This window comes from Scardinius erythrophthalmus (assembly GCF_964197995.2).
Source record: "Scardinius erythrophthalmus genome assembly, chromosome: 12".
Classification (NCBI taxonomy): Eukaryota; Metazoa; Chordata; class Actinopteri; order Cypriniformes; family Leuciscidae; genus Scardinius; species Scardinius erythrophthalmus.
Genome location: NC_138232.1, coordinates 2,022,772 through 2,038,943, shown reverse-complemented (window position 1 = coordinate 2,038,943; position 16,172 = coordinate 2,022,772). Strand labels below are relative to the sequence as shown.

Genomic DNA, 16,172 nt, shown 5'->3' with positions numbered 1-16,172 from the left:
TACTTTTTTTTGTAAGTTTCTCAGAAGCAGAAGTCGTCATAGTTGGGTAAACTTCTATAGCCTAGCGGTGAATGAGACTAGGCTACATATATTTTTTGTTCCCTTGCTCAAATAGCAAAAGAAAAACTCCACAACAGTGTTGTCACAACTTTCAAAAAGAGGAAACAAATAGAGAGAGATTGATAAGGGCAGTCAGACACAAGAGAGAAAGATGTCCACTTTACATCACTCATAGTGAACACCCTCATAGCAGTGTTTAAACTAGTTCTTGCCATTTGATGCAAAGGTAATATTATGCAAAGTATAGTGATATAAATGTGCATACATTTTTTTAAAATTAAAATATAAAACTTTGCAGGATTTACGATGCCCGTTAAAACCTATGGTTAAAACCATAGACTGTAAAAGGTTAAAACGCGTCATTATAATTTGTGAAAAGGGTCCATTAACTACTCCGAATTTGAAAAATAGTGGCCGTAAAACGAAAACACCCATTTTATTTATTTATTTATTTATTTTTGCCATTGGATGCAAATGTAATGATATAAATGTACATACCTTTTTTTTAAGTGAAAATATAAAATACTTTGCAGGATTTACAATGCTGATGACCGTTAAAACGCATCATCACAATGGTTTCGACGAAATATAAACTAGGCCGTTTGTTACTGTATTTAGTGGTGTGATTTTGATACTTATTGATATTGGCGCTATGATTAAGACCATGATTGTGTTTCTTACCTGACAGACAATTGTGAAAAAATGTTGTGGCGCTGTTTGTTTTCAATATCCATCGGGCGTGTACTACAGTCGAGTGATGCGAATCTGTGCGATTGAATCATTGTAAAGAACCGGTTCAAATGAACGATTCATTCGCGAATCGGACATCGCCGCTCACATCAGCCACTGCAAGCCAGCCAAACCCCCGCCGCCCGTGATGGAGGAGCGGGTCTGATCTCATCGGATCTACCGACAAACATGCTCGATCAAACCCGTTTCCCCGGCTAAATCTCCAGAAGGAGCGACTGATTGATATGTGAACTGAATCAGGTAACGCTGTATATTCATATGTCCGTGTTGCGTTTGTGTGTCCGCTCCGGACAACTGTCACATGGGCCGTTCTCAAAATCTAGTGAGCTGCCTACATAGACAGCATGTTTGAGCACTCTAGGATCAAATCCAAGTGTGCTGCCTGCTAAGCCAGTATTCTGAGGCAAAGTAGACACGAAAAATTGTTAGCTACCTACTTAGCAGCATTCAAGTAGCTTTGTCTTGAAACCAAGTGCGCTACCTAGTTAGCAAGCTTTGTAGATTTTAAGACACGGCCACAGTCCCGCAGTGCGGCCTGCTTCTGTATATACAAAGCTATTTAATACTATATTAGATTTAAAGGTTCATGTCTTTGATGAGTGGATGAGCAGCAGTGACAGATGATTGACGGCTGTCATTTGTTTGTTTTGAAGCGCTCGTGAGACTGGAATCAGCTGTCAAACAAACCTGTATCAGATTGATTCGCGCCAAAGCTGGAGAAAACGTCAGATCCTAGAGAATATTGTATGTGTTGTCTGGTTTATTTAAGAGCTGGGAAGGGAATTCTGTTTTTTGTGTGGTTTTTTTGCTCATTTGTTTAGCGATAAAGTCGTGTTTTTAATCCCAGTCACCATTGGAAATCAGTCTGTTAGCTTAGCTCGCGAGCTGCTAATAGACTGTAGCGTTTCAAACTCTTTGATTTAATGAGTGTTATTTCCATTTAAATGCTCTAATGGCGTAAAATTAATATATAAATATGAATTTGGAAGTCTGTGTTGAGATTTTAAGCTTCACTGACTCGGTTAACACAGATGCTAACAAACACATCGGCTACGGAAGTTGAATTGAAAACATCTCATGATTTTTAGGAAGGGTCATTCAAAGATTGTTTGTATAAAAACAAATGCGCTAAAAAGTAGATATCACGGTATTCTTTACCATGTAAATACCTGGTATATGAATATTTTAACCAAACATTATTTAAACGTGCCATTTAGGTGTCATGGTATATGAATCAAACATTGTACGTCCACAGTTCTTTATAATAATACTAAAATAACTCCACCTTGTTTTTTAGACATGAACCATAGCATTCTTCTGTGTTTTACAGTGCCATTTAAAGTCAGTGGTATTGATATCAAATTACCATGGTATTACTATTGATATAATCACTGTCTGCCAGTGTGTATGTGATATAAACACACAGGGCCTAAACTAACTATAAAATATATAAATAATAATGTAAATTTAAATAAATATTTTTTGCCGACCATGAAACTGGTTTTGCAAAAACAGGCAGTAATGGCACCAACATTTTAGATACCAGTGAAAATTCACAATTATTCTATTCCAATGTCGATACCACAGCTAAAACTACAGTACTAGCCTAACTAATATACATTTACAAAACATTCAAGTAAACAGTCAGCAGTAAAATAAGGCCTAATCAAATTACAAGCAAAAGCACAAATTAAGACAATATAACACAGATACAAATGAAACAAACAGTGCTTTTCAGGTTTTCTGACAGTACTGAAATTTAATGAAGTATAATCAAATGTGAAATAACACTGCGTAGTCTTCATTGTATAAATTAAACATCCTTATTAATTTATCCTTATTACAAGTTACAAAAGTTATTCAGTCAAGAGCAGTGAGTGTTTTTTCTTTGTCTTTTGTTGTTAAAATTAAAAACGGACAGCGGAATATTAGACTACTGTCACTTTAAGAGCGAATGCACGGGTCTAATAGACTCACACACATGCATTTACTTTCTCAACTGTTTACATTCACTCAAAACAGAACCGACTATGCTTACTAGGATACTTGCTGTACTTGAAAATTTGTTGTTGTTGTTGTTTTTTACGTTCATGCATTGTTAGAATTTATAAAAATGTCACTGGCCAATTGCTAAGTAACACCGTTTCATGTACTCGACAACACCGCACCGATTTTAACTCTCATTTGGCTTTTGGAAGAGCAAGTGTTAATTTCAGTCCCTCTATGTATATTTGCATATGTAGATATATATATATAATGCTGTAATGATTTAGTCAAGACAAACATCATTTAATGAATATGCATTGGTATACTTCTCTTGTGCCGTGTATATATATATTTTAGTCTTTAATCTATAATCCTGAGGCTTTGAGATTTGGCGTCACTCCATGTTTAAAGTTTTCATTCTTAGCAGACCGCTCAGATTGTATCTTAGATTAGTGAAGAAAGCGAGACTCGTGGGCAGTGTCTGGATAACATCAGAGCTGGCAGGTTCTTCTATATTTTCTCAGATTCATGTTAGTCTTCTGTTCAGTGAGATCAAACTCTCCGGCTGATAGTTCAATCTCAGTTCCCCGTGTCGGATTACTGCTCTGGATCAGGGGATCGACACGGAACGTTCTGTGTTGTTGTCAAAACAGCGTCCTGCATAGTTTATCATCACTTGTGTGTGTGAAAGCAGACCCTGGTGTGTGATAAGAGGAAACTTGTTATGAAACAGGACGGGTGATATGACCAAAGTTAGTCGTTTTATATCACACATCACAGTAACGGGAGACTGTCGTGGTGTTACTATTTATGCTGGAAATTCAAGGCAATACGTATTGTTTTAGTTACCAAAAAATAAAAGTGTGTGCGTGTGTGTGCGTTTGTTTGTGTGCGTCTGTGTGTGTGTGCGAGAGTGTGTGTTTTAATATTGTTGTGATACTGGTTTTTATTTTATTTTTTGTTTTCATTTTAGTTAGTTTTAGTAACTTTTTTTGCCATATTATTAGTTTTATTATTATTATTATTATTATTAGTTTTTATAAAATTTTATTACAGTTTAAATGTTGCTTTGGCAACTAGCTTTATTAAGTTTTATTTTGATTTTAGTTAACGTTTATTTCGAGTAACAAAATGTTTCTTTTTTATATAGTTTTAATTTTAGTTCACTATGATTACCCTGATAGATACACTGCTAAAGATTATTTAACATACCTTTGTTAAACTGTGTTAAATGATTCTTTATATGTTTATGTACTTATGTATATATTATTTATTTTCAGTTATTTTTAATTTTTATATATATAATTTATTCTTAGTTATTTTTAATTATATATATATATATATATATATATATATATATATATATATATATATATTTATTTATAGTTATTTTTTATTTTTATATATATATATTTATTTATGTATGTATGTAACTAAATATGTAACTAAATATCTCGGCCTTCAAGCCTGTAAACATGCGTCTGGTGTGCGTCTCTCCTCAGGTCGCAGTGAGATCCAGCAGAAGTCGAGGTCATGTACTCTGAGTGGCGATCTTTACACCTGGTGGTCCAGAGTGACCAGGGTCACCTGAGTGTGTTACACACGTACCCCGCCGGCGTGGGGCGAGACGTGGCAAACGCTGTGGTGCGACCCCTGGGAAACTCCCTCGGCGGAGTGCCGGCTGAGTGCCTCCTCAAGACTGACAAGGAGGTAAGAAGTGTGTGTGTGTGTGTGTGTGTGTGTGTGTGTGTGTGTGTGTGATGGGTAGGTTTAGGGTTCGTGTGTGTGTGTGTGGTTTGATTGTCTACAATATTATTGTGTTTCTCTGTTTGGTTAGTTAGGTTCATAAGTTTTAATAAATGTTTCATATAATATATATTATAATTTATAAATGTGTGTGATGGGTAGGTTTAGGGGTCGGTGTGTGTGTGTGTGTGTGTGTGTGTGTGTGTGTGTGTGTGTGTGTGTGTGTGTGTGTGTGTGTGTGTGTGTGTGTGATGGGTAGGTTTAGGGCTGTGTGTGATGGTTTAGGGGTAGGGTTAGTAGTGTGTGTGTGTGTGTGTGTGTGTGTGTGTGTGTGTGTGTGTGTGTGTGTGTGTGTGTGTGTGTGTGTGTGTGTGTGTGTGTGTGTGTGTGTGTGTGTGTGTGTGTGTGTGTGATGGTTTAGGGGTAGGGTTAGTGTAAGGGGACAGAATATACAGTTTTTACAGTATAAAAACCATTACGCCTATGAAGGTCCTCACAAGTATAGCTAAACAGTGTGTGTGTGTGTGTGTGTGTGTGTGTGTGTGTGTGTGTGTGTGTGTGTGTGTGTCATAACATCTCACATCTGTAAAGAGTCTTGAATTCAAACCCGAGGCCGCGGCAGGAAGAATTCAAGGTTGAGTTACTGGGTGGCATGTTTGAATTAATTCAGACCAACAGCCTGTAAACGATTAACTTCTGCTGAGGCTTCTGGGTGGAACAGCTTTTCCTCAGAGCAATTCATGTGCAGTTTGTCTTTTATATGTGATAGGGTTCACTTTTTAACACACCTGCGAATGACAGGATAATTGAGAATGTTTATATAATAAATTAATATTTCTTGCTGATGATGCAACTGGTTTGCATTTTTTTTACCCTTCATGTTATTTTATCTAATCTCATTTCATAATAGTTATATCTTTTTTTTATGCCATTTGTTCTAAATCAAATTAAATTCATGAATGCAATTCATCAAGCATGTAAACTCACATCCTTGTGGAAGTTGTGGTCCTTATTTAACAACTTCAAAACATCTATTTATCTGATAAAAATGAAAATGTTTTATATATATATATATATATATATATATATATATATATATATATATATCCTTTAACTCATTGTGAATTAGCCCTCCAGATTGGCTTACAAATTGACGGTATGAGCTCTATGTTGCAGTTCCTAATAAAGTTAGAGTTTATTAGGAAGTTAAAGAACAGTGCTGTGTTGGTTCCTCAGTTGCTCATTTGCATAATTTGGTTAGAAACAAAACATGCTGCTAAGTTACTTATTGACCTAAAATGGAAGATGTGCTGTGATGTTATTAGTGGAAACGTTTGAGTGCGTTTTTAGTTCCCTCTGTTGTTTGTGCATCTGGGTGTGTGTCATTCAGTGCTAGTTACAAACCTTTGTGTGTGTGTGTGTGTGTGTGTGTGTGTGTGTGTGTGTGTGTGTGTGTGTGTGTGTGTGTGTGTGTGTGTGTGTGTGTGTGTGTGTGTGTGTGTGTGTGTGTGTGTGTGTGTGTGTGTGTGTGTGTGTGTGTGTGTGTGTGTGTGTGTGTGTGTCCTCATCGACTTCCATTGCATTGTGCATGGTTCCTGTAGGCTTCTGTGTACTGTGATAAGAGGAAAGGATATCCTGCCAATTCCCTCTCTGCCTCTGATTTTTCTTTTTTCCTCCTGACCTCTGACCCATCTCATTGCTCGTCCATGGTGACCGATGCTTTTTATTTGGAATATAATTGTGTAATAACCCAGGTCTAGTTGAATGCACCGCTGTTATCTTTTGTCCTATTGTCAGAACTGTCTGTATCAGTGTGTTTTTACCAAGCGGCAACCTTCCCGTCTCTCTCTTGAATCCAACACTGAAGCGACTTAAACTGCAGTTCATCGACTGGCCACTAGAGACCGGCTGCAAAAGAGAGTCAGTCCCATAGACCCTCATGTTAAAATGCCCAACTTTACAGCAGAAAAAAAACATGTTTACAGTCTGGTGCAAAAAGTGGTTTTGGTCTATATAGCTAATGTTACCCTTCATGACGACTGTGAGGGGGGTGAATTTTTTTGTAACTCATCCGTTTAAATTATATTAAGCCTTAAAGTTCTGCATAATTAAGGGCGTGGCCACTTGGATTGCCACTGCTGTCACTACTAGCCGTTTGTCTGCTGTCTGTTAGCGTCACGTCACCTCAGCTAATCCGCCTCTTTGCTCATTTTCGTTTATCCGGGATTGACACGCTAACAAGATGGCGACGGCCGGCTCCGCCCACTTTGGGCTTCAAAAATGCTCGTCAGAAACATCAACGTCACAGACACTACGCCCATATTTTTTTTTACAGTCTATGGTTTTTACTCAAAAACATGCATCTTGCAACTTTTTCCTCTCAAACTCAAGGATTGTTGATCCATCTCAAACCGGTTTAGTTGCTAATTTATCCATCTAATGCTGTCCTTAATGTCGTCCTCAGGTGAAATGGACCATGGAGGTGCTGTGTTACGGCCTGACGCTCCCCCTGGATGGAGAAACGGTTAAGTTGTGTGTGGACGTCTACACTGACTGGATAATGGCCCTAGTGTCTCCAAGAGACTCGATACCACAGCCCATCATTAAAGAGCCCAACCTCTACGTCCAAACCATCCTGAAACACTTGCACAACCTATTCCTGCCCAGGTGTGTTTGGACTATGAGTTTAATTGCCCATGATGCACAAAGGATTTACAATATACAGTCAAACCAAAAATTATTCAGACTCCAGATATATTGTTTTACTAATGTGTGCAGGACACTATAGTTCATTTATGTAAGTGAGGAGAGCAAAATAAAGAAAACTGTGACATATTATACCCAAAAACTCTTCATACAGCGACTACCAGTAACATTTATACAAATTTGGGACCAAAATTTATTCCAACACTTTGACCTGATCATGTTTTGCTGAAGTGTGTTTTCTTTAATTGCTAATGCTCTTTTTACACACAGACTGAACAAAATGAAGCATTGCTTGGTGATTGGTTGAGCTAAACTGGTATTATCTAATTGTGTATTTAAATTTACCAGCTGACAGATATTCAACATAATTCATGTGTGAGACAGTCTAACAGAAGGATGGACAAAACCAGTGAAACATCAACTGAGTTCTGCTCATATTTTATTACCATTTTCTAAACTATGTGTGATAATGTGAGAAATGTTGAAGGTGTCTGAATAAATGTTGGTTTGACTGTTGCATGCATCTAAAACAACTCAGACTAGAACATGTCGGTGTTCAAACTGTTTATAATTGTAGCACTTCCTGTTATGATTTTGATTGAATATGAATGTTTCTTTCTTCCAGACCAGAGCACTTCAGCCTAGTGCACTTTAAATTGTGTCAGCAAGTGTTGTCTGCAGTGCAGAAGTTGGCACGCGACTCGTCCGGCATGGCCAGAGAGACGTGGGAAGTGCTTCTCCTCTTTCTTCTGCGCATCAATGACACGCTACTGGCCCCGCCCACTGTGGGAGGTCCGTATGATACCATGGACAAACTCAATGTTGTTTCCCTCCAAAATAGAGCAAAGTTCTGTGTTGAACTAGAGCTAACATTGACTAACAAACAAATGAGAGAAGGCGCATGTTTTGCATCTAAACAAACTGCATTTTGTGTCGTTTGCAAATGAACCTCACGTGAAATGTGTAAATTTGCTTTGCACAATCAAACATCATGTTTGCTTTAAATTAACTTTAGCTGCCAAGATCACATCTATATGAGAGTTTATTATTGGGGTCCTACTATGCACTTTTGTAGCATTTTAATGAAATATCATGTTGTCAGGTTTTAATTTAGTTTTTTGTTTTGATTGGTTAATGTTTTGCATATGAAAACTACCAGCACAAGGGAAGGAGATTTTTTTTTTTTTTTTTTTTTTTTTTTTTAGCTCAATACACATTTTTTAATGAGATATTTCAGCAAAAACAAGCAGCATATTTCTGTTATTCAATGAATAAAAGTGTCGTAATGTAACCACAGTTGATTTAAAGTCCCCCTGTAGTCAATCTTTTAGCACCTTACAACTCATCTTTGGTCACCAAAATGACATATTTAAACATTTCTTAAAATATCTTGAATGTAACTCGACACCCTTGCCTCATTTAGTATGTGCGGTTCTATGAATATGCAAATGAGCCCCGCCTCCACTCACTCCCTCAGCTCAGAGATCCACTGGTTGACGATCACACGTTGATCTGATTGGTTACAAGGTAGTTTGTGACGTCAGAAACACCAGCGATTTCAAAGCGTGTTTTTGAGACTGTCTTTGGTTCACTGCAGTTTTAAGGAGGAAATACTCAGCAATGGTGTCGATTTATGAACTTACACATGGTTTGTCTTAAAGCATATTAAAGACTCCACATAGACACATAAACAACATTAAAAGCTTGATTTTCATCCTGTAGGTGGTATAGCAGAGAAGCTGGCAGAGAAGTTGATCAGCGTGCTGTTTGAGGTTTGGTTCCTGGCCTGTACACGATGTTTCCCCACGCCGCCATACTGGAAAACCGCCCGAGAGATGCTGGCCAACTGGAGACATCACCCTCCGGTGGTGGAACAGTGGAGTAAAGTGATCGCAGCTCTCACTTCCAGGTATAGTCTCGTGTATCCAGACCTTCAGACTCACGGCAGAAGGTGCACATTACAGAAAGATCCTAACTTCAGAATCCTATCTTCTCTGTTTGGTAACCTTGGCCATTTCAGTTAGGACCTCATTTAGGACTTAACTGCATAGTCTTATCTTATCTACAGAAAGGAAGAGGGTATTGCAGAAGCATCCTAACTCCACAAACAATCCTAAAAACTGTATTAAATTTAGGACAACCCCAATGGTGTCCTAACTTCAAAATTATTTGAAAGCCAGCTGTAAAAAAATCCCATAATAACAGCCCTGTCTCGTCACATTTATTACTGATACAAGATGAAGAACACCGATGTTTGATGGTGGAAAGACTGTGAACATCCAAATGATGAGCTGCACTTTGACGACAAAACTCTTGACAAATAATTACAGACTCCTGTGAAATAAAAGGACTGTAAGAAAGGTTTTCTACCAGGCTTATCAAAACTTCACTTAATGAAAAGCACCACTTGTTTTGTTCCTCCATTCTCCAGTTTTTCCGTTTGTGAGTAGGTGGTTGCTTGGTAACAGTTGATTCCCGAACTCGATGGAGGGGTTTAAGATTTCCTAACTACAGATAAGATGAGATTTTGTAAGATAGGATAAGAATCCTAAATCAACTTAAGATTTGCTTCTGTAATACAAATTTCTTAACTTAAGACTTGGACTCTATCGCAGCTTTTCTTGGCCATCGACGTTTGACTGACATGTAACGCAACCAATCACAGTTCTTTTTGTTCCGCGTCATATTTAGGGGTGTAATAATATAATGTCGATGTCCCTACAATAACAGACGTGTTATTGCATGCATCTTATATGTGTGCATCTAATAAATTATTCATTCAAGGACGTTGTGCAAGTTTACTGCATCAATGGAGCCGCGAACTTCACATAGTTTTGAAAATCCAGTACAGAAGGTCTGCAGAAGTGAATAACCACAAAAGCTTCAGCTTTACAATACTTAGATTTATTAGCATTTTGCAGAAGAACATTGTATTGGTTGTGCTTGGGCTCTGCGTGACTGTGCAGATGAATATGTTTCTCCTGCTGCTTATAAAACATTCTCTGCTAGGCTTCAGAGATATAACCTGTTTGACTAGCTGTAAATGTGGGCGGGGCTTGATTTTGTCCGTGGGTAATTGATTGGATGGTTGTGGTTTGCTATTGGCTGATCTCATGTGAGTGACAGGTTGCCCCGCCCTTCGTCATCAGAGAAGAGAAGAGATGTTGCAAGAGGAACTTATTCTGATTCAAGATTATCAGGAACATGAATTTATAACTAATAATGTGCATGGACAATACTGCAATATTCCATCGAAAATAAGAGTTGTCAATTTTTTATTCATGGTAACTTTAATTAATGCATTGTGAACTAACATGAACGAACACTGAACAATTTATATTTTTATTAACTAACATTAACAAACGTTAAACGCTGTAAATATATATTGCTCAAAGTTAGTTCATGATAACGAATGCATTAGTTATTCTAAAGTGTTAACAATAGAATAATTTTACATCAAGGACCACAATGGAAATAAGTTTTTTTAAACTTTATTGTTATCCTTGACAAATCAGTGTATTTTTCACTATTATTTTGTCCAATAAATAAAATAAAATCAAAATTAAACTAATATGTTTAATCATACCAGTTTGAGAGAGATTGCACAAAATACACTGAAAATTCATTAAAATATCTAAAAAACAAGAATTGTTGTAAAATAATTGCATTATCTTACATTTTGATTGGGAAAATATGTAGTTTTGCACATTTTTAATGTTTGATATCGACCACAGGATGTTTTCATTTATATTTATGCATTTGACAGACACTTTTATCCAAAGCAACTTGTATTGCATTCGAGGTATATTGTTTTACCAGTTCACGCATTGAATTCTGTGACCTTGGTGTTGCTCGCACCATGCTGTACTGTTTGTAAAGTTGACAGATGTCGAAGCTTTTATTTGTTTGACCTTATTTGTTTTGTTGTTCACACAGGCTGCTGCGCTTCATGTACGGCCCGTCGTTTCCTCCGTTTAAAGTGCCAGACGAAGACGCCAGCCTCATCCCCGCCGAGATGGACAACGACTGTGTGTCTCAGACGTGGTATCGCTTTCTGCACATGCTCAGGTCTGCAGTAAAACTGACTCTCTGTGTTTAATAGGTTGATTTTCCCGAGAAATCGAATCAAGCGCTGTTTGTTTAATGCCATGACATGTCAACATGTCCATTCTGGTCATGGATACTAACTCAAGTTGTTCAATTATCTCTCTCGCCTTCAGTAACCCTGTGGACCTTAGCAATCCCGTCATAGTGAGTTCCACCCCAAAGTTTCAGGAGCAGTTGTTGGGGGGTAACGGCGTTCCTCACGAGGTCATCCAGCACCCCTGCCTCAAACAGCTTCCCCAGATCTTCTTCAGAGCGATGAGGGGCGTCAGCTGCCTCGTGGACGCGTTCCTCGGTAAGATCCGTGAATATCTACAACATTCAGGGCTCTTTTATGAAATGCATTGGTTTTTTGGATGCTACCGTGTTGGCATTACCATGATATTCCATTATGGTGGTCATTCATTACCATGGTATGTAGGGGTGGGAGAACATTTTTTTATTCTCTGATGAATCGTGACTGTCTTTTCCAGCAATTATGAATCGATTCAGAGCTTTTTTTTATTTTATTTTTTTACTACTTTTGTGCACTAGAGTCGTATTCTGGTTGCTTCCAGGTACTCACAAACCATCAAACATACAGTATATATCAGTTTTTCCCGACAGGTTGTCAGGTGTGCTGTGGAAAATGATCAAATTCCAGTAAATAATGAAAAATAAATGCTACAAATAAGAATATATCATTGCGCTGTTGGGCCGAAACATTGAATCTCTCTATAGTTCATCATTGTTTTATAAAATTAATGCTATTGGTCATCCTTTACGTCTGTCTGTTGTTTTACACTTATTTAACCAATCAAAAGCATTTATAAGAGGTTGTGACTTAGCCATTGGCTCCTTAAACTGTCCGTCAAACCTCATAACTCCACCCGCCTCCATTGACCGCTCACAGTTTGGTGAGATCTCTGCTTGTTTGTAATGCAAGGGGGGAAAATAGAACTGATGTTTGCGTAAGTACAGCGTTTTATTTACTCAAGAAACTCTATGTCCATAAAGGCTGACGGTTTTGGTATTTGAAGAGCAGAGAATAGTCTTAGTCTTTGCCGTCTAGTCTAGAAGCAAATATAGTGTTTTAAATATCTTGTGCATAGCGCTGTATCATAAGATTTTGATCATGAGATTTCAACAACAAGAAAACTGAGCAACCATAAAGCTACAATGAACTTTATATCCTGAACGCTGATGAAAACGTAACGTCTGTAACTCTATTTGAGCTTGATTTTCATAAAATGTTAATATTATAAAGCCACAATACCAACTTCAACGACAGTGTTTAATTGGATACGAGGTTTCCGCCCGACTTTCACATCAAATATGAGTACTATTTTTAATATAGCCTAATATCTAGATTTATATGCCATTTGAAGCAATGCATTTCATTATATTTTTATATAGTGGTGTGCTGTGGGATTTTTTACACTGGGAAACACTGATGTATATAAACTTGCATAAGTTTTTATAGTTGAAGCGTAGAAGGAAGATCACAGGCGTCATTGCACATCATATACGGTAAGTGTAATCAAGAATCGGATTATGATTCTCAGTCAATCATAATCGGATTGTGAGGTGACTAAAGATTCACCACTAATGGTTTGTACAACGAAGCCTCTGCATATTATAAGGCTTTTCCATTCATCATTTATTGCACTACATTCTAATCTCAGATGTTGTTTTAGTCTCTGTGATTTTGACGCTTCTGATTATTGTTTGAATTTTAGTCGCAGTGATGTATGAACACCAGCTTTGACTGTCTTTTCATTTCTAGGTGTTGCTGTTTCTAAGAAACTCGAGTGTCGTGAAACTCTGCCTCCTCCTGGTACTCACACAACTGACTTTACTCAACCTAGTATTTTATTTCCCAGTCCATCTGAAATTAATTAATTTAGTATTATCACATTTAATTGCTATGATTTTTATTTAGATTTAAAGAAATTAGCCAGTTAGGCATCAGAAACATCACTTTTTGGATGTTAAAATATGTTCTCTAAAGTAGAAGTAAGACTTCTGAATCACAATTGCAGTGCGATATGTTTGACTCTGCAACATTTCAGTGGAAATGTGGGTTTCATGTCTGTCCGTAAAGTACAGTACCAGTCAAAAGTTTGGAAACGTTACTATTTTTAATGTTTTTGAAAGAAGTCTCTTATGCTCATCAAGCCTGCAGTAAAAAAAAAAAAAACGGTAATATTATGAAATATTTTTACAATTTAAAATAATGGTTCTCTTTTTTAATATACTTTAAAATGTAATTTATTTTTGTGATGCAAAGCTGAATTTTCACCAGCAAGTACTCCAGTCTTTGGTGTCTTATGATCCTTCAGAAATCATTCTAATATGCTGATTTATGATCAATGTTGGAAACAGTTGTGCTGCTTAATATTTTTTTTATAACCTGAGATACTTTCTTCAGGATTATTTGATGAATAAAAAGTTAAAAAGAACTGTATTTATTTAGAATAGAAATCTTTTGTAACAATATACACTACCATTCAAAAGTTTGGGAACAATAACTTATTTTTTTTAAGAAATTAGTACTTTAATTCAACAAGGATGCGTTAAATTGATAAAAGGTGATGGTAACGATTTATATTGTTAGAAATGTTTTTATTTTGAATAAATGCTGTTTTTATGAATAAATGCTGTTAACGTTTTACTCATCAATGAATCCTGAAAAAAGTATTCCATCATTGATAATAACTGAGTATCAAATCATCATATTAGAATGATTTCTGAAGGATCATAAGACACCAAAGACTGGAGTACTTGCTGATGAAAATTCAGCTTTGCATCACAAAAATAAATTACATTTTAAAATATATTAAAAAAGAGAACCATTATTTTAAATTGTAATAATATTTCATAATATTACTGTTTTTTTTTTTTTTTTTACTGCAGGCTTGATGAGCATAAGAGACTTCTTTAAAAACATTAAAAATAGTAATGTTTCCAAACTTTTGACTGGTACTGTATATTAACTGTAACTTTATTTTTAAAGCAAAGCACAGTCTGGTTTAATTGATATTCAGGCATTTGAAATCAAACTGAAAAGTAAATTGGATTGATTTGGTTCATTTATTCGCACAGACAGTGTTCAAGACGTTCCTCTCTGCAGCTGTTATTATTAAGTTGAAATTTGTTCCAAGAATGAACAAAGAGTGAAATGTCTGACCTCATTGTCTCAGTATAGTTAGTTAGATTAATCTTAACGGCGCATGCTCAGTGGTTCGTCGCTCATAGCTCACTATGGCCTGACATGTTGTGTCCTTTCTTTAGAGGTCTTGTTTTATGTTTCCTCAGGAGTCACAGTGTCTAGGAGCAATATTCGAGACAGACTTCCCTCTATAGGTACACTGAACCCGTCCAAACCCAATCAGCTAGTGACTAACAGTGGGTTTAACTATCCAACACACTGATTCTGTTCATGGAGGTGTTTAGCTGCAATAGAAGGGCTGTAACTATAATCACATCAGAAATAACGATGTTTCTCATTGGAGTTTTTCAAGTTGTAAATCTTCCTTTTTGAGGTTACTGTTTCTTTATGTGTGTGTAATCCCATTTTTATCCCCAGGTGTTCCTGTTTCTCGGAACAATTTACGAGACCGGCTCCCATCTTATGGTATTTGTTAACGCGCCTCTGACTAATCAAGAGGGAGTTTGATGAGGACTGTAGATTTCGCGAGGTGTTTTGTGCAAACGCAAACACTTTTAGATCAAAAATCCCTTTGTGTTGTGAAAATCAATTATACGTCATTAATTATCTTAATTGCCTTGTTTTTGCTCCCATGCAAGAGTAAAGGCACGTTCACACTAAGGATGATAACGATAAAGTTCTAAAAATCATTCTAAATATAAAAGAATTCCAGACTACAACAATAACATCACAGAGAAACGATATCATTGGAATCACTTTCAGATTGTTGTTTTTTTCCAGCTGATGAACAATAAAAACATTCACAACCAATCAGAATTCAAAGAGCTCGAGCATTTAAAGCGACAGATGACAATACCACTAATATAGTTATCGTTATCTTTATAGTTATAGTTATTGTTCTTGGTGTGAACGGACCTTAAATCTTTGCCGAGAATGAATGTGAGCATACTTATTGGTTGGTATCTGGTATCTGGTCATACGGTCTGCCATCTGAGAAACAAAATCAAACTGATTTTTAGACCCCATGACCCCAAATCTGTTTAAAGACCCCATGAAATAAGAATGTTGTGGTTTTTAGTCATAATCTGTATGTTTATAAGATAGTCTACATCCTTGATTATGCCAAAAAACACTTTAAAATGTAAATTAAATGAGAACGTCATGAATAATAACATTACGAATATCATCTGTAAATTATTGTTCTCCAGTGTGTACTTTATTTCCATTCTCAACCATCTAGAATTTATAAAATTTGAACCATCAGTCCAATTTCTATTCTGTAAGCTAAAGGCTATTGGATATTTGAAAAAAAAGCAGACGAGGCCTTTGATGTCCTTCTCCAACTTCATGTTTCTTTAATATGGGGTCTTTAATGTCCCCTGTGAGGTGACTGAGGTGGAGGTATACATAATGAAATGGCTCTGAAATATCAGCTTTCCTCTTATAGGCGACAATCAATAAACTGGCGGTTTAAATCTGTGGATCTTTCTGGAGAATAGGATGTCAAGGACGGATATCTGCTTCTTTTGCTGACCAATCAGTATGACCACAGAGGGTTTAGGCAAATAACCAGATTTGAATGCAGGGGTGACCAGCATTTTCTGCCAATCAGATGCTGAGCTTAGATGCTGTATGGAAATGCATCAGTGATGATGTCTTGGAATGTGTA

At 36.7% G+C, this 16,172-nt stretch overlaps 1 protein-coding gene across 7 annotated transcripts in view; it reads left to right on the top strand.

Annotated features, from left to right (window-relative positions):
• The first annotated feature begins 908 nt into the window (after window positions 1–908).
• The window catches only part of ralgapb (Ral GTPase activating protein non-catalytic subunit beta), a 48,249-nt gene continuing 32,985 nt past the window's right edge, over window positions 909–16,172 (top strand). For 4 of the 7 annotated variants that reach the window (XM_081380365.1, XM_081380364.1, XM_081380363.1 and 1 more), the window contains exons 1-10: window positions 909–1,050; window positions 4,299–4,506; window positions 7,007–7,209; window positions 7,874–8,040; window positions 8,971–9,157; window positions 11,185–11,316; window positions 11,469–11,647; window positions 13,118–13,168; window positions 14,650–14,697; window positions 14,921–14,968. In XM_081380365.1, the coding sequence (XP_081236491.1) occupies window positions 4,330–4,506; window positions 7,007–7,209; window positions 7,874–8,040; window positions 8,971–9,157; window positions 11,185–11,316; window positions 11,469–11,647; window positions 13,118–13,168; window positions 14,650–14,697; window positions 14,921–14,968 (1,192 nt within the window). In that variant the 5' untranslated portion in view covers window positions 909–1,050; window positions 4,299–4,329. The remainder of the gene's footprint in view (window positions 1,051–4,298; window positions 4,507–7,006; window positions 7,210–7,873; window positions 8,041–8,970; window positions 9,158–11,184; window positions 11,317–11,468; window positions 11,648–13,117; window positions 13,169–14,649; window positions 14,698–14,920; window positions 14,969–16,172) is intronic. The other 3 variants (XM_081380367.1, XM_081380368.1, XM_081380366.1) reach the window with 1 other exon arrangement.